The 18,451-nt window shown below is 41.6% G+C and overlaps 1 protein-coding gene across 3 annotated transcripts in view; it reads right to left on the reverse strand.

The window, feature by feature from the left end:
• Positions 1-18,451, reverse strand: part of ATF7IP2 (activating transcription factor 7 interacting protein 2) — a 52,217-nt gene that overhangs the window by 6,126 nt on the left and 27,640 nt on the right. For 2 of the 3 annotated variants that reach the window (XM_075179823.1, XM_075179822.1), the window contains exons 7-10: positions 16,471-16,532; positions 6,700-6,762; positions 4,199-4,254; positions 2,033-2,093 (exon numbers count right to left, since the gene is read on the reverse strand). In XM_075179823.1, coding sequence (XP_075035924.1) covers positions 2,033-2,093; positions 4,199-4,254; positions 6,700-6,762; positions 16,471-16,532 — 242 coding nt within the window. The remainder of the gene's footprint in view (positions 1-2,032; positions 2,094-4,198; positions 4,255-6,699; positions 6,763-16,470; positions 16,533-18,451) is intronic. The other variant, XM_075179824.1, reaches the window with a different exon arrangement.

Consider the following 18,451-nt stretch of genomic DNA (forward strand, 5'->3'; position numbering starts at 1 on the left):
TGTTGGTTTTGATGTAGAGATTTTATTGGGGGCATAATTTACTGTTTTGGTGATCAAGTCAATTCAGATTACATCTCATTTTTGTATCAGCAATTTATATAGCGCCACTAATTCCGCCGCGCTGTACAGAGAAATCATTCACATCAGTCCCTGCCCCATTGGAGCTTCCAAGGACAATTTAATAGCAGCCAATTAACACCTGGAGTGTGGGTAGAAACCAGAGCACCCGGAGGAAACCCACACTAACACGGGAACGACATACAAACTCCACACAGATAAGGCCATGGTCGGGAATCTAACTCATGACTCCAGTGCTGTGAGGCAGAAGTGCTAACCACTAGGCCACCGTGCTGCCCACATCTAATTTTTGTATTAGGAGAAACAATGTGACCCAGAAGGTGTACATGAACTGGAGAGAGGTTTTAGGGTGTCTATTTATGGCAGCAGTAATTGGATTAGAAATAGTTAAAAAAAAAAAAAAAAAAAACAACTTTACCAGCTAAATATTTAAATGTAGCTGAAACACAGGAGTTACTTATGAGTCCATGGAATGTTCTACATAAACCCCCCCTACTTTTAGTCCTCATGTTTCCTGAAAACTGAATATCCATGAAAGTCAATATATGCATCTCCAATTTTAGAAGCCCTTTTTCTGTAAGAATTACATAATGAGTGTTATGCATAAAGTTTCAAACTCATTTATCCACTTTAGTTACAGTTGACTACTAATATTTACATGGACAACAGACAGTCATAAGCTTGAAAGGTTCACTGAATAATACTGCCATTTGGAGAAAGGGAAGGGCCAGGATTAGATTCACACGATCAGCTGCTAGAGACAGTAAGCAAATAAATAGAAGTTAAAAGGATTGTTTGTGATTTGTGAGACATGGATGTCACATCTCTTGAACTTACAGGAAGATGGGAGTTGTTTTAGGTACATGCCACCAAAATTCATGAAAATACAAAGCTTTTAAGTAAAGCAGGATGCTTGCATCCGTATGCATACTCAGTTGCATCCTACACTTACTACTCTTTAAACTTGGAGAAAAAGAAAAGGTGCAGGCAAGTATAGTAAGGGCGCATCCAGAGGTGGAAGAAGCAATGTCAGGAGGCATATATCTATTTTGGCTGCTCAAACCCAGGCGCAAGGTCCATGCTGCTGCTGATCAGAAAACGTCCTCCAAAAGCGATACCAGCTCACAGTCTGGACTGCTTGCGGCAATATCTGGGAGAGAAACAGCGTGCTCATGTCATAATGTTACACGACCCCAGGGTATGTTAGGGTCATACATAGATAAAAGATAGATTTAAGTGTTTTTTTTTTTGTTTTGTTATGACACTACTGTTACCAGCAAGCTCTGGCAGTGGCTTGGGTATGCCATTGATTGTAGATCTATAAGTGATCTACAAGCATAAAAATGGTTGTCGGAGTATGCTGGTGCTTGTAGAAGTGTCAGCTTGCTGTGGCCTCCAGGGCCTGCTGGAATCTGTACACAGGGAAAATAAAATACTGTATTCTAATAGGTTGGTAGCATTCCAATGAAGCCTGGATTGTAGATACTGTGATACTCTGTAGGTAGTCTCTAGAAAGAGCTATGTAATATGGTGGCGATATACAAATAAACAAACAGCTATAAATAAATAATTGCAAAAACAGGAGGAGAGTAGGTGGAAAGCAGTCCATCAAGGATTTCGGCCATGTATACAATGAAGGAGGCAATATATTTTCCTGCCTATATAGCTTGGACGCTGCTATTACAATATGTTGGGCATTTGCATTAAATATTCATATTTACTAAACACAGTGAACAAACATAATACCCCATGTCCCTTGACCCCTGTGTCAACCAATGTCATGCAAGACCAATGTACATTCATAAATTCAGAAACAATATTTCAATATAACCAATTAATGCTTCTCGGCTATAACATTTGTTTGCATGACACTGCATGTGATTACAGATACGAGTCATAGGACAAAGTGTTCACATCCTGCTGCCATGCCTTTTGTAATGATATAAGAAAATACCTTTATCTGATATTTGCTCCTCATCATCTGTTAGATCAATTACAGTCTTGGTTTGTTTGTCCTGTTCAAAAAAAGTGACAATTTTTATCTGTATATTTTGAACTAAATCAATCACAAACCTATCTCCACAAAGATCTATATAGTGCATCCGGAAAGTATTCACAGCGCTTCACTTTTTCCACATTTTGTTATGTTACAGCCTTATTCCAAAATGGAATAAATTCCTTTTTTTCCCCTCAAAATTCTACACACTATACCCCATAATGACAACGTGAAAAGTTCAAGGACATTCACAGAGTTGTCCTGAAGCCACTCCTTTGATATCTTGGCTGCGTGCTTAGGGTCGTTGTCTTGCTTAAAGATGAACTGTCGCCCCCAGTCTGAGGCCAAGCTCTGGAGCAGGTTTTCATACAGGATATCTCTGTACATTGCTGCATTCATCTTTCCCTCTATCCTGACTAGTCTCCCAGTTCCTGCTGCTGAAAAACATCCACACAGCATAATGCTGCCACCACCATGCTTCACTGTAGGGATGGTAGTGGCCTGGTGATGAGCGGTGCCTGGTTTCCTCCAAACACAACACCTGGCATTCACGCCAAAGAGTTCAATCTTTGTCTCATCAGACCAGAGAATTTTGTTTCTCATGGTCCAAGAGTCCTTCAGGTGCATTTTGGCAAACTTCAGGCGGCCTGCCATGTGCTTTTTTTACTAAGGAGTGGCTTTCGTCTGGCCACTCTACCATACATGCTTGATTGGTGGATTGCTGCAGAGATGGTTGTCCTTCTGGAAGGTTCTCCTCTCTCCACAGAGGAATGCTGTAGCTCTGACAGAGTGACCATCGGATTCTTGGTCACCTCCCTGACTAGGGCCTTTCTCCCACGATCGCTCAGTTTAGACGGGCGGCCAGCTCTAGAAAGAGTCCTGGTGGTTCTGAACTTCTTCCATTTATGGATGATGGAGGCCACTGTGCTCATTGGGACCTTCAAAGAAGCAGATATTTTTCTGTACCCTTCCCCTGATTTGTGCCTCGAGACAATCCTGTCTTGGATGTCTACAGACAATTCTTTTGACTTCATGCTTAGTTTGTGCTCTGACATGCACTGTCAAGTGTGGGACCTTATATAGACAGTTCTGTGCTTTTGCAAATCATGTCCAATCAACTGAATTTACCACAGGTGGACTCCAATTAAGCTGTCGGAACATCTAAAGGAGGATCAGTGGAAACAGAATGCACCTGAGCTCAATTATGAGCTTCATGGCAAAGGCTGTGAATACTTATGTACATGTGATTTCTTAGTTTTTTATTTTTAATAAATTTGCAAAAATCTCAAAAAAACTTTTCACGTTGTCGTTATGGGGTATTGTGTGTAGAATTTGGGAGGGAAAAAAAGGTATTTAATCCATTTCGGAATAAGGCTGTAACACAAAAAAAACGTGGAAAAAGTGAAACGCAGTGAATACTTTCCGGATGCACTGTATGAGTTTGAATACATATTTCATACAATGCAAAAGAATCAATTTGCACGATTCTTGTGTAGTATCTACATGCTCATACGGTCCTAACTTTTCAGCTACCCGTTTTCCAATTAGAGATACAAAGCAAAAAATGTCCATTGTCATTTGCTATTGGAAATAATGCATTTCTTCTAGTCCTGCCGCAACACATCCCCCCCATCTCCACCGCAACACCCCCCAACATCACCTCTTCAGCATACCCCACCACCCTTCAGCCCATCACCTCTGCCGCAACATCCTGCCCAACAATCACTTTTGCAGCAATACCCCGTTCCCCCATCCGACCTTCACTTCTGCAGCAACACCCCCCCCACCAAACCCATCATTTCTGTAGCAACATATTATTACACGCCTCACCGCCGTATGGCTGGAATTCACTGCAGCTGAGGGAGCTAGGAATGAGACTTGGTACAATGCAGGAAATTTAACAGGGCTGAGCTGGTACAGAAATACAGCAGGGTTTCTGTCCCGGGTCTCCCCATATGTGTTCTGCTTCCCTCTGGCTGCAAATAATGGGATTGTGGGCAGCATACATTGTGCTTCACTAATAATAAGTAATAAAACTCTGTAAAATTCATACTAGTAAACTTTAATGTTATGTGAGCAGCAGACTATTGAAATGGCATGTAAAATTCAACAGAAAATACATACTGTTTTTGAAGAATGTGCTCTGTGCTCCTTGATGGATTCCATGATTTTGCGCATAGCTAATAAAAGAAAAAAAAAAAAGTGTAAATTTATATTTTCTTTCCAATCTGTTGAATAAAGTTGAATTACAGATGACATCATTGTTACTTTTCTTTGAGAGTGCTTTCTCTTCGTAACATCAGCTTGAAATATAAAGCAAAAGCAGTGCTGTAGCCAGAGTACTGTTACACAGAGGAATGGAATAAAGATTTCTGGGCCAAGGAAATAGTTGGTGGTAAAGCATTAATGTAATCACATTTCTGGATTAATATTGGGTGCAAAAGTGTGCGTATAGATAGATAGTTTGTGCTTTCACAACCTTTACAAATTAAATATTTACTGTTTAAAGGGAATAAAGCATTTCAAAAACTTGTACTTGTCAGGAGGGATACGATGGTGGTGAAATGGGTGGCTTTGGTGCAAGTTTTTTTAAATAATTGAAACCCCTTTTGCACAAAAATTTCTTTCAACGCTACAGGAGATTGACTATATTGTACTGATTTATTTCAGCTGTCAGCTGGTTTATGTGAAGCAGAATTTCATTTCTGACATGTTCAATGTGAAGTGCTATTGTCCTATTAAAAAAAAAAAAAGTTTTACACTATGGAAGTGTCCTCTTTCTCCTCCTCCCCCTTATTTTACACCATCTCCCCCAGTGGCGCACGCAGGGGGGGTTTCTGAGTCTCTAGAAACCCCCCCCCCCTGCGCTAAGTGACCACTGTCCTATACAGCAGCCGCGGCACTGTCAAAGAAGCGTCCGCGGCGGTGCTGTATTGTATACAGCACCGCCGCAGACGCTTCTTAGACAGCGCCGCGGCTGCTGTATAGGACAGCGCTGGCGAAACGGAGCTGCTGCGCATGCGCAGCAGCTCTCTCTCGGGTTGTCCCCCCCGACAATCCTCCGTGCGCCGCTGTCCCCCTCTCTTTATCTCCAGTTTTGTGATATATATTCCTTATACTCACTCGTGATATATTATTTTGACTATTCCTAGCCATTTCATACAAATTTTAGTTTCATCTTAAAATGAAACTGCTACATATATTAACTATTAAGTACTGCATTTATTTAGTTTAAAATATTCCTAGTAGGCTGCAGAGTAAAGTCTTGCCTCCGGGCTAAAATTTGCAAACCCTCCTGCATAAAGTGCAGAGGGTTCTCCTTCTATTTCAATCAGCATCTACTTAATTTCAAATTAATCCCAGTGATAATCATACCTAATTTTGTAAATCCTTATTGTCCGTTGTGAGGGTTACCCTATTTTTTTTATATGGTTTTAAAAGAATATCAAACAATATCTGTGTGTATATGTGTGCGAGTAGATGAGTTTAATTTAAATTATATAAATTTGCCACCACTGCATCAGTTTTAGGCAAGTGCTATTGTGGAAATATAAATGCCAAAAAGTCCTACCAACCAAAAGGATATAATGTGGTTATTTAACAATAGGGTGACTGTTCAAGAATATGTTCCAATATGAGTTCCCTGTTAAACCTGCAGATCTCCTAGGTAACATTTAGCTATCCCGCTTTTATAAAACTACATGAAGTTCTATTCACTGGTGGAACATGCTGGTACTTGTATTTGCACAACTGGAAAGCCACTGGTTGGCAAAAACTTTATTATCAAATGGGAATCATTTTGTGGCCAATCAATTCATGCTGCTGAAATCTCCTGAACCCAAAATTTAAAAAAGAGGAAATATTAATGATGCCAGCAGTACTACTACACTGGACATTACTACAAAACAAGCAACACACATAGGACAATACTTTCAAATGCTGCAGAATACAGGACAGGTATTTGGCCCAGGAATTCAGCCTGGGACTCTGCTGAGCATATATCCCTCCTGCAACATGGTGGTAAGGTAGCATAACACAGCCTCTTGCTTCAGATTCTTCCAACTTCTACAGCATGTGAAAGAAACTGGTCTATGTTTAGAAGCACCCACACCAAATCAGGAAATATGCAAACATAAAAGCGTATGGAAGCTTGTTTCGATAGAAGCAAATCTACAGTTTACTGAAAGTTTATGAAGATGGTAAAAATGAAGAAACAGCCAATAGCTCAAACAAATTAGACTGACTAGACAAAGTTTAATGATGTGTCTATATAAGCTACTTAAATTGAAATCAACTATACCAAATATGATACAGAAAGATCCAACTGCCATGAGAACATTATCATCACCATTAACAAATAAAGTGTAACCAGCACATAAAATATGGTAAAATGTGTCTGGTCACAAAGTTACAAAGTACCCAGTCAATAAGCTGTTAAGCTGCCCATATGACAAAAATTAAGAACAGAGGCTGTACTACAGCTCAAGTGTATCAAATTACTCTGGAGGTTTAGTGGAGGACTGCAAAATAAATGAGGGCAACCATCACTTAATTAGGTTCTCCATTTATTTTTTTTACCTTATTTACTAAGTTAGTTTTAACTTATAGACAGTAATTATACTTACCTTGTAACCTCAGTCCATCGCTGACTGCAACCACTGATGACTGCACCGCTCCCGGGGTCCTGACTGTAAGAGGTTGTTTTTAAAAGCATTTAATGGGATACCTTGGTTCTGGCTTCCCTACTCTCTCCCACCAACTATAATAGATTACAATGTACTCTGATAGTACAGTCATGGTCAAATGTTTTGAGAATAACACAAGTATTGGTTTTCACAAAGTTTGCTGCTTCAGTGTTTTTAGATCTTTTTGTCAGATGTTGCTATGGTATACTGAAGTAAAAATACAAGCATTTCATAAGTGTCAAAGGCTTTTATTGACAATTACATTCAGTTTATGCAAAGAGTCAATATTTGCAGTGTTGACCCTTCTATTTGAAGACCTCCGCAATTCGCCCTGGCATGCTGTCAATCAACTTCTGGGCCACATACTGACTGATGGCCGCCCATTCTTGCCTAATCAATGCTTGGAGTTTGTGAAAATTTGTGGGTTTTTATTTGTACACCCACCTCTTGAAGATTGACAACAAGTTCACAATGGGATTAAAGGTCTGGGGAGTTTCCTGACCATGGACACAAAATTTCGATGTTTTGATCCCCGAGCCACTTGGTTATCACTTTTGCCTTTTGGCAAGGTGCTCCATCATGCTGAAAAAGGCATTGTTCGTCACCAAACTGTTCTTGGATGGTTGGGAGAAGTTGCTCTTGGAGGATGTTTTGGTACCATTATTTATTCATGGCTGTGTTCTTAAGCAAAATTGTGAGTGAGCTGAGAAGCAACCCCACAGATGAATGGTCTCAGGATGTTTTACTGTTGGCATGACACAGGACTGATGGTAGCGCTCAACTTTCCTTCTCCGTTCAAGCGTTTTTCCAGATGCCCCAAACAATCTGAAAGGGGATTCATCAGAGAAAATGACTTTATCCCAGTCCTCGGCAGTCCAATCCCAGTACCTTTTGCAGAATATCATTCTGCCCCTGATGTTTTTCCTGGAGAGAAGTGGCTTCTTTGCTGGCCTTCTTGACACCAGGCCATCCTCCAAAAGTCTTTGCCTCATTGAACGTGAAGATGTACTCACACCTGCCTGCCACCATTCCTGAGCAAGCTCTGCACTGGTGGTGCTCCGATTCCGCAGCTGAATCAACTTTAGGAGACGGTCCTGGCGCTTGCTGGACGTTCTTGAGCGCCCTGAAGCCTTCTTCACAACTATTGAACCTCTCTCCTTGAAGTTCTTGATGATCCAATAAATGGTTGATTTAGGTGCAATCTTAATAGCAGCAATATCCTTGCCTCTGAAGCCCTTTTCGTACAAAGCAATGATGACTGCATGTTTCCTTGCAGGTAACCATGGTTAACAGAGAAAGAACAATGATTTCAAGCACCACTCTCCTTTTAAAAATTCCAGGTCGTTATTCTAACTCAATCAGCATGACAGAGTAATCTCCAGCCTCGTCCTCGTCAACACTCACCTGTGTTAATGGGAGAATAACTGACCTGATGTCAGCTGGTCCTTTTGTGGCAGGGCTGAAATGCAGTGGAAATATTGTTTTTGGGATAAAGTTCTTTGTCATGGCAAAGAGGGACTTTGAAATGAATTGCAATTCATCTGATCGCTCTTCATGACATTCTGGAGTATACGCAAATTGCCATCATAAAAACTGATGCAGTAGACTGTGAAAACCAATAATTGTGTCATTCTCAAAACTTTTGGCCATGACTGTACATTGTAATATGCTATACTATAAGATGTTTTCACAGTGAGGGCAGCTATCTAAAAGGCTAATGATAAGTCTGTGTTAAAAGTAAAAAGGTACAAAACAGAAGGAAATCTATAGTAAAGTCTGCAACATTGTTATTTAATATAGCATCTGGAATAAAAATTGTTCATGCTCATTATGATCAAACTGTGGATGTCTATCAACCGAAGATTCAGATAGGTGTCTACCATTTATTTCTGTAAAAGTATAGCACCTTTCCCAACATTTTATGTATTAGAGTGTGTGAACTAAATCTCAACTTGCATGCATTAAAACTAAATGTGTTTATACACAGTCGATAGAGATCCCATTGTTTGACACAAGAGGGCACCATTAATAGGACTGTACTAGGAGTGTATAAGTGGTACATAGGATCACTGTGGAACTAGATCTACTGTTCATGCCATTCGCCAGATCCCAATCAGATGTTCTTCATGATCGGCTGCTATTTCAGGCCCTATATACTGCAATTTCCAGCCATAAGGTCTAATATTCCCTAACTAACCACATGCATTGTATGTTAACTAGCTGTGACTACCTGTAGGGACCTTTTCACACACCAACACTGTGGGGACCTCAGTCAATGCATGGAACCTTGTTAATATACTTGGCACCAAAATCTGTCCCCTCGGGTCACTTTTATCGGACCAAAAAAGTGAGTGTGGGTGTGTATTTCTGACTTGAAGGGGAAAGTGTGTGCATGCCCCACCAGATGTCAGTGGAACAGCAGATGCATATGTATGGGAAGTAAAGGAGCTTTCCTTCCCGTTTACACACAACGGGAATAAGACACGGTCATATCATTCTTCTGCTGAAAGTAAAGTGGGGACAGTGGGGCATGACACAGCCCAGTGGTGGCTTTGACTATAACCTGGAGAACAGTGGAGAAGAGTCCCTGACCCTTCAGAAGAGAGTGGTTCACACACCAGCAAGTGTGATGCGCTATTGGAACATAGTGAAGAAACCAGGGTTGGAATAAAAAAAAAAAAAAATTTTTTTTTGTTTTGTTTAATCCATTTTTTTTTTTTGCATTACTGTTTTGATGGAAAAAAATTGAATCTTGTTTATTATATTAATACTGTGAAACATTGCTAGGCATTGGAAACCTTGATCAACCATGTTTTAATGCTTTCTAGCATTATCAGTCAGAAGTTATTAGTCTTTTATATGATTTTAAATCTTTCAATTGAACCAATTCTTTAAAGCTTACTATTCCTATTACATCTGAATATATGTAGATAGACTAAACATATTAAAATATACAAAGTACACTCAGAAATAGAGGAAATTGAAAATACAAATAAGTTAATGTTAAGCATTAGTCCTACTTATTACTTATAATTAAATAAATCTGAATGGTAATACAAAACCATTTATAAGACGACACTTGTGACACCACAGATTCATTGAAAAATTATTCCTGGAACGGTGGAGCTTGTGCCTGGAACTTCCCTATAACATTGGTAACTTTTGCTTGCACGTTTCTATCAATTTTGTTCTGATTATCTTCACAGATTTTTAGAAGTGTAGACCATCCTTTAATGTAAGCATCCAGACAATCCACTAAACTGATCCAATGAGTTTCAGCTAGCATGATATGCCTGGGAGCACCAGTTTGTCTGTAGAGAGCATTAGCAAAATGGTTGTTTCGAAAATATTTAACAACATTGAGAACATGTTCGGAAACCTGTACGGAAGTTAGGAAACTAACAGTCATTAGCTAAGAGATTCAAAAGATGTGCCGAACAGCCATAGGTCTGGTCTTTACGGTTTTCTAGCAAGACACGAATCCGTGAAACATTAGGTGCATTATCTGTCGCAACTAAATGCACAAAACACTTAAACTCTTCTTCACATTTCTTGATACCATCAGATGCCATCTCCACCAGGTATTCTGATATATGTGGATTTCCTGATGTTTCCACAGTACCTACCAAATATGTATCCCCTGTTGTTACTGTTACCCAGCCAACCTTGGAAGCAACACAAAAACACATTCTATTCAAAACTATTCTCAACAAGATCGTAGTGGTGTTTTGAACACAGAAAGCGGAAAAGATGATGCAATCCATTTTCCAGAAGAAGTGAATGCTTCAGGGCATAACAAAACACAGTTCTGCCTGTGCTGTGAGAAGCCTCTCTCAAAAATAGCCTTCAATATTGAGCATGTGCACTGAAATGAGACTGAAGTTGCCTGGGCCATGACATTTCCCAAGCACTCAAAAAAAAAAAAAAAAAAGGAGCATGCAATCTGCACATCTTAGGTGATGCGTTGCCGCTATTCCAAAGAGTTGTGTGCGAAGAACAGGACATGGTATTCTGATTCCAAACAAACTGCTAGACAAAAACATGTTTCCCAGAGACTTCATGCATTGTGCTCCTTGCCAAGATTTGTTTGCAAGAAAATACCTGTGGCGGGTCAGATGTCGGCAAACACCACCACATCCGCCAGAAGCTGCGAGAAAGGGGAATGATACTGTTTAATCGCCATAGCAAGCTTCACCATATTTACTACATGGAGAAAGTTTGATGGGATGACAGTCTTCTATCTTCTTCAGTGTGAGAGTGTGAGTGTGTGTTGAATGCTTCTCCACTGCAGTATCTCTCTCATATCTGTTGCGCTTTACTAAAATCATGTCAGAAAGAGGGACAGGTTCCAAGTCCAAAGCTGTCACTGTAATGTATTTCGCCTGTTCCAGATGTCAACCTAAATTACCATCTGGACGGTATGAACCAGACAGCTGGTGCCGTAAATGTGAAGCCGAGGAGCTGCGTCAGCGCTCGTCTGGGGGAGCAACTGAGGTGGCGGAACAGACATGGACCAAAGAGCTGCCACTGTCCATTGCAGAAGGGATGACCCACATTTACTTCTTCCCAGTGTACACAGTCTTTTGATGCCCTTTCCACGGAACAAGCATCTCTGTTGCTACCCGCTTCCGCTGGGTCCTCCCAAAATCCACCTTGGATGCAGAATTTAGACAGATCAGTCCAAGGCCTGTTTAGTGTCTGCTTCACTGGAAATGGTGTTGTAGACCGCTTCGGCCCATAGGCTGCTCAAGTGTCTGGGCCAGCCTGTTTCTCAGTACATAGAGGACTCTGATACGGAGCTGTCCTTACAGGAAGAAGATGTTGTGCACAACGACTGACTGTAAAGAATCGTCTGTGTGGGAAGAGGATTATTCTAGCAGACAAGGTATCGAGGACCTGATCCTGGCGTTGAGGCAGGTACTCAATATTGCTTATAATGACCAAGATGTGGCCCAGACATCTACGTTCAGGTCTAAGAAAAGAACCATGTTCTTTCCTCCATCTCTCTAATTGTTGATATTTGGAGAGAGGCTAGGACTAGACCAGATTTCTCATACCTAGGCGGTACCCGCTTAATTATCCCTTTCCTAAGACGGAAATTGGATCCTGGGAGAATCATCCATGTGTGGATGCTCCAATCAAACATTTGGCTAAGATTATCGTTATCCCGTTGCCAAGTGCTACTTCTTTAAAAGACAACACTGATAAACGGTGCAAGGGTATTCTTAAATCTATCTATTGTGCCTCTGGAGCTTCGCTGTATCCCATTATGGCAGCAGCCTTGGTGAATTAAAGCAATAAAAAAAATGGGCTTCTGCACTGCGTGAACGAGTCAGGCGGGCTTTTCCCGATTTGTCAGACCACGTAAAAGAAGGCTGCTGAATTTCTGGGAGATGAAGCAATAGATGCTTGTCAGGGATTGTCCTGTATGTCTGCCTTAGCTATTGTGGCCAGACATACGCTTTTGCTAAGATTTTGGAAGGCAGACGCTGAATCCAAGAGGGCTTTGGAAGCTGTTCCATATGATGGTCTCCCTCTGTTTGGACAGGCCTTAGATAAGTTTATTGTACAGACCACAGGGGGGGGGGGGGGGGGGATGGGAAAGAGTTATTTTCTTCCGGTGGCCACTTCCAAACCATAAAGGCAGACTTTTCGTTCCATTCGGTTCGTGTGACAAGCCAAGGGATTATCCCCACGAGGTCAGCACACCGCCACCCGGGGTGGGGATGGCCAAAGAGGTTGGCAAGCTTGGTCTGGATGCCGCCGCAAGAACAAGCCTGCTGAGAATCCCTGGGCATGACTCACTAGTTCACCCACCGGAATCTACGGTGGTGGGAGATCGCTTGTTGCTCTTTCGGGACCCGTGGCTTTGCTCAACAACAGACACCTGGGTGAGGGGGGTGGTTTCCAGGTGGTACATTTTGGACCTCGAAGGTCCGGCCCCCAGGAAATATCTGTCCACTCCTTTTCACAAGGATACGGTCTGGAGGTTGGCCCTCTTAGAAGCGGTCAAGGCTTTAGTGGCTTTGGGAGTGGTTATCCCGGTTCAAGAACAGGAAAGAGGTCTGGGGTATTTTTCACACCTCTTCCTTGTACAAAACCCAGATTTCTGTCCTATTCTTAATCTCAGAGATCTCAACATACACTTTGAGTTTTCAGATGGAGTCCTTCTGCTCTGTCATAAATTTGATGGAGAAAGACTAGTTTCTGGTGTCATTAGACATCAAGGACGCGTACCTTCACGTCCTGATTTGGTCACCAAAATCTTCTCGGACTTGTGGTGGATCAAGATCATTTTTTAGCCACGGCACCAAGAGCCTTTACCAAGGGAATAGCAGTTATGGCGGCATTATTTCACCATCTAGGGGTAAAGATTATCCCCTTTTTAGATGATCTGCAGATAAAGGCAGACTCAGACGTAAGTGATCTCGAAATCGAACCCCTAACAGCAAAAGTGTTACAAGATCACAGCTGGATTATCAATGCCAAGAAATATAGTTGGATACCGTCTCAAAGCATGCTGTTTCTGGGGCTTCTTTTCAACACCAAGGGCTAGATATACTAAGCTGCAGGTTTGAAAAAGTGGGAATGTTGCCTATAGCAAACAATCAGATTCTAGCTTTCATTTATTTAGTACTGTCTACAAAATGACAGCTAGAATCTGATTGGTTGCTATAGGCAACATCCCCACTTTTTCAAACCCGCAGCTTAGTAAATCTAGCCCCAAATGTCAAAAGGTATTCTTACCTCTAGGAAAAGATTCTCACATTGCAGAACCAGGTGAAACAATTACTGGCTCTTAAGCGGGTGTCAGCGCTTCAGTCCATGAAGCTGCTGGGTTGCATAGTATCTTGTTTTGAGGCAGGGCAGTGACCTCTTCAGAAAGCAATTCTGCTACATTGGAAATGGTCAGACACCTGACTGGAAGTACAGTTTTTCCGTTTATCAGCCTCAACGACTATCCCTGACATGGTGGTTGAGACTCAACAATCTCAACAGGGGGTGTCCGTTTTCGGTACAAAATTGGACAGTGGTGACAACGGATGCCAGCCGCTCGGACTGGGGTGCTGTCCTCCTCAATCTGCGATTGCAGGGGACTTGGACCCTTGAGGAAGAGCATTTACACATCAACGTACTCGAACTGAGCACAAACAATTTCGAATCCAGTTGGAAAACGCCATAGTTATGGCTTATATAAATTATCAAGGTGGAACCAGAAGCTCTCTGGCAATGAAAGAAGTCACAAACATCATGAAGTGGGTGGAACTGTGGGTTCTGGCCATTTTGACAGTCTTTATCTTGGGAGTGGACAATTAAAAAACGCGGATTATTTGAGCCGCCATACAAGCCACCCAGGTAAAGAGTAACTTCATCCGGACGTGTTTACCCAACTTGTACACAGGTGGGGTCACCCAGAAATAGACTTGATGGCTTCCTAATGGAACTGCAAGGTGGACAATTATGGTGCACGGACACAAGGTCCGCGCAGGCCTTTCTGACAGATGCCATGACAGTTCCTTGGAATTTCTAGCTAGTATACATCTTTTCTCCACTTACAATGTTACCTCGAAGGTCTTGGTACGCCGACTTTCTCGCCATGTCCGTGGATCCTCCTTGATGGCTGCCACGCAGAGGATCTTCTCATTCAAGGTCTTTTCTTTCATCAGGACCTAGATCGCTTAGCTTTAACTGCATGGATGTTGGAACCCTAATCCTTATTCAGACCATACTTCAGACAAGAAAGACATCATCTTCCAGAAATTACCATTGCATCTGGAAGTCTTACATTGGTTGGTGAGAGGCCCATAAGTTTTCCACTTGTCCCTTTCATATGGAAAGGGTGTCGGCCTTCCTACAGGATTGTTTGGATGAGGGTTTGTGTCTTGCGTCCCTTAAGGTACAGGTTTCGGCCTTGCCTGTATATTTTCAGAAACGTATTGCTCTCTTAGCGAATGTCCAAACATTCTTACAGAGTGTTCTACATATCCAACTACCGTTTACTCGTCAGGTAGTTCCAGGGGGATGTCAATTTAGTGCTTTCAGAATTGCAGAAATCTCTGTTTGACCCATTGGAGTCGGTTTCCTTGAAAATGCTTACCTGGAAGGTCGTCTCCTTTTTGTTGGCGATATCCTCAGCTAGGAGGGTTTAAGAATTGTCGGCTCTTTCTCGACGCCTTTCCTTCCTGATCTTCTATGACGATAGGTCGGTTTTACGCACCCTACCGTCATTTCAGTCTAAAGCATGGTGGCTCAGTGGTTAGCATTTCTGCCTCACAGAACTGGGGTCATGAGATCGATTCCCGACCATGAGTGTGGAGTTTGTATGTTCTCCCCGTGGTTTTCCTTCAGGTGCTCCGGTTCCCTCCCACACTCCAAAAACATACTGGTAGGTTAAGTGGCTGCTATCAAATTGACCCAAGTCACTGCGTGTGTGTGCGTTAGGGAATTTAGACTGTAAGCTCCAATGGGACAGGGACTGATGTCAGCGAGTTCTCTGTATAGCGCTGTGGAATTAGTGGCGCTATATCAATAAATGATGATGATGATGATAGTGGTGTCTAAGTTTCACATTAACCAATACAAAATCCTTCCCGCTTTGTCTTGTGACAGGTCTTCTGATCAGCAGAGTTCTGGCCCTCTTTTAGATGTTGTTATGGCTTTGCGAATTTATGTGGTGCTTTATTATGCTCGCAAGTGTGGCTGGCTGGCCACAAAACAGACGATTACCAGGTGGATTACTGACACGATTCATCAGGCTTACATTTCGCAGGGATCTCTGGTTTCTGAAGGTCTCACGGCCCATTCTAGCAGAACGGTTAGCACTTCTTGGGCAGCGCAGCATGGAGCCTCGGTTGAACATTTAAGCAGGGCTGGCGCCTGGTATTCCGTCCATACTTTCACTAGATTCTATAGATTCCACGTCCTTGCATACAAAGACGTCAGTTTTGGCCGTAAGGTGTTACGTGCCACTCATCATGAGCATTCTGACCCACAAGAGCAGCTATGGGACATCCCCAAGGTGAGCAGTGTCCCCCCCCCCCCCCAACTGGCAGTGCAAGTGATATAAAGATTTTTGTACTTACCGTAAAACCTCTTTCACTTAAACCAGTTGGGGGACACTGCTCTCCCACCCTTTGTTCTGACAGTTCTGTTTGTTCTGTTGGTTGTGTTTCGCCCTCTCTTGCGGCTTTGTTAAATAAACTGAGGAATATGGCTGGAGGGGGCATTGAGGGGAGGGAGCAGGCTAAACAAGTTTGATAGTGCCTTTACTCCACAGTGCCCTCTATACCAAGGTGAGCAGTTTACTCCAACTGGGTTAAGTGAAAGATTTTACGGTAAGTACAAAAATCTTATTTTTTCTGCTTTTTGTGTTTTATTCTACTGCAAACTAAACAAATACATATGTGGATACTATTTTTTTCTCTCACTTCAACAATTTTCTGGACGAAACAGTGCATTATTAGAAAAAAACCGGAAAGGATGCCAATATTTTTGACAATGGCTGTAAATATAGTCAATTGCTACAATTTGACACAGCATGTGGTCAGCACTGGACCATACCAAACATGGTCCATGAGATGAAGTCTGTTGGCCAGGACACCTCAGCCATCCAATTTAATTGCACTCATATCTGTGTGAAAAAAAAATACTTTCCTAGAAGCACACACGAGTTAAACACATGAAGGAGAGAAGATTAAGAAACTTTCATACCTGCATTGTCCACTTTTTTTGGAGAATAGTTTGGACGGTCAGTTTTAATTTGTTCCGATTTTCTGAAAAAAAAAGAAAAGGTTCATTAAAATATGTGTTTCAACTTCATTTGTTGAAATTGCTAGCATATTTCTGGAAGGCAATAAAAGAAAAATAAAAGCTATTCAATGCATTATGCAAAATGTGCGGACACATTTTGTAGTAGGTTTTTGCAAAAACAAAACAAAAAAGAAAACATACTACATCAGGCGCTCATTCTGTAGCACAAACGACTGAGAGAAGAATCATAAAACCCAGTGGATTTAACATATGCAGTTGTGTGAGGGTTCTTAATTTCTTCAAATATCAAATACTCTGATATAATCTGTGTACAGCTTTACAGAATATGTTCTCACTGTATGTGCAGCAGTTTGGTTAAGCATGAGGCATATCACAATGGTTGTGTAGTTTGTGCTGTGTGCCATGCATTAATGAAACAATTTACCACCAAGAATAAACAGCATCAGAAGGGCATCCTATACAAATACTAAACAGTGCTGTTTTTTTTTTATTATATTAGGGTACAGGAAGCACTGTGTAGATGATCTGACCTGATCTGCGCTCTTCTATCTTTATCCCTTGTCGCTCACTACACCCATCTACTTGTTTCTAGGTGAAGCATTCATTAATATAGAAGATCCAGCTCTCTATCAGTACAAGGTAGCTTCTTGTAGACTCCTACAGTCACAGTACAAGCAGCTGTCACTCAGTCAATTAAACTTCCAGGTGGCATCCACTATCATTTACAATTATCAACTATTTACAACTTCTCTCTCTTGCCTACAAGACTTCTCCCATGCTGCTACCCACTTCTGGAATCCCTTTACCACGTCCAATCAGACTCTCCCACAGCCATCAAATCTTAAAACGCTCTCTGAAAACTAACCTCTTTATTAGAGCTTACCCTACTCCATATTATACCACTCGCATTTGTACAGTCTCACAACTGTCCCAATCTCAGTCCTCTTGTCTCAGCTGGGCCCTTTTCCTCATGAGCAGGGTCTTTCCCCACCTATTTTCATATGTGCACTTATTCTGTCTACCTTGTATGCCCCGTTTTTCCTTTGTCCAGCTCTGCGAAGTACTGTGGCACCTTACAAATCAATTACAATAATACTAGTTTCTGTAACAGCACCTAAGGCTTCTAGAAACAAGTGCAAACAGTGTGCAATGGTAAGATTTGTTTATTGGCAATGCATTTAAAGGTGTAATATTTTCTTTAAACCAGCTTTCATCTCTATAATGCAGATAATATAATGCAACATAAAAAACAATTGTCTGATCAGTTGCTATAGTTTAGAGCAAATTTTGCACCCAAATGCAGTTTTAGTAATTGAGCAAGTACCAGAATGGGGCTCTGATGTGTAATGTATGCTAGTCCCCAGAAAGGGGCTCTACGGTGTATGCTGGTCACCAGGCATATCAAAAGCAAACCGTAACTAGCCTGCCACCCAAGAGCATCATGCAGTTTAATAAATACAACATGAAAAACTCCTGTGAAATCTGCATGAGTTCCTGAGTGCCAGTGAAGCAAGTGATTATTCCTGCGCATAAAAACCAGGAAATACCTAACCAGCAAATACACATAGACCACAAAGAGGGAAATATATCTATGTGCAAAAGGAATGTTCAGGCGCATCAGTACACCTTCAACTCTTGTGAATCTTGTGCATTCCCAGGTTACAAGTATACAGGATATACCACAGAAGTCTTCACAAGCACTACTGTATATTTTTCCACGCAAAGATGCTTTGTGGACTTTTTAGAGTGCATTTAGTAAGATGTTCAGGGGCCAGATACTGTGGAAAGCCATATAAACTAATTACTGGTTTTGTTGTGCATCCATAGTTATGCCTCATTTGGTCTTTCGACTCATAATTACATCCGTTATAGTAGCACAGACTGAAGCCTTTTATAAATTAAGTTACATCAGTTACTGCTG

This window comes from Mixophyes fleayi, chromosome 7, assembly GCF_038048845.1.
Source record: "Mixophyes fleayi isolate aMixFle1 chromosome 7, aMixFle1.hap1, whole genome shotgun sequence".
In the NCBI taxonomy this organism is placed as follows: domain Eukaryota; kingdom Metazoa; phylum Chordata; class Amphibia; order Anura; family Limnodynastidae; genus Mixophyes; species Mixophyes fleayi.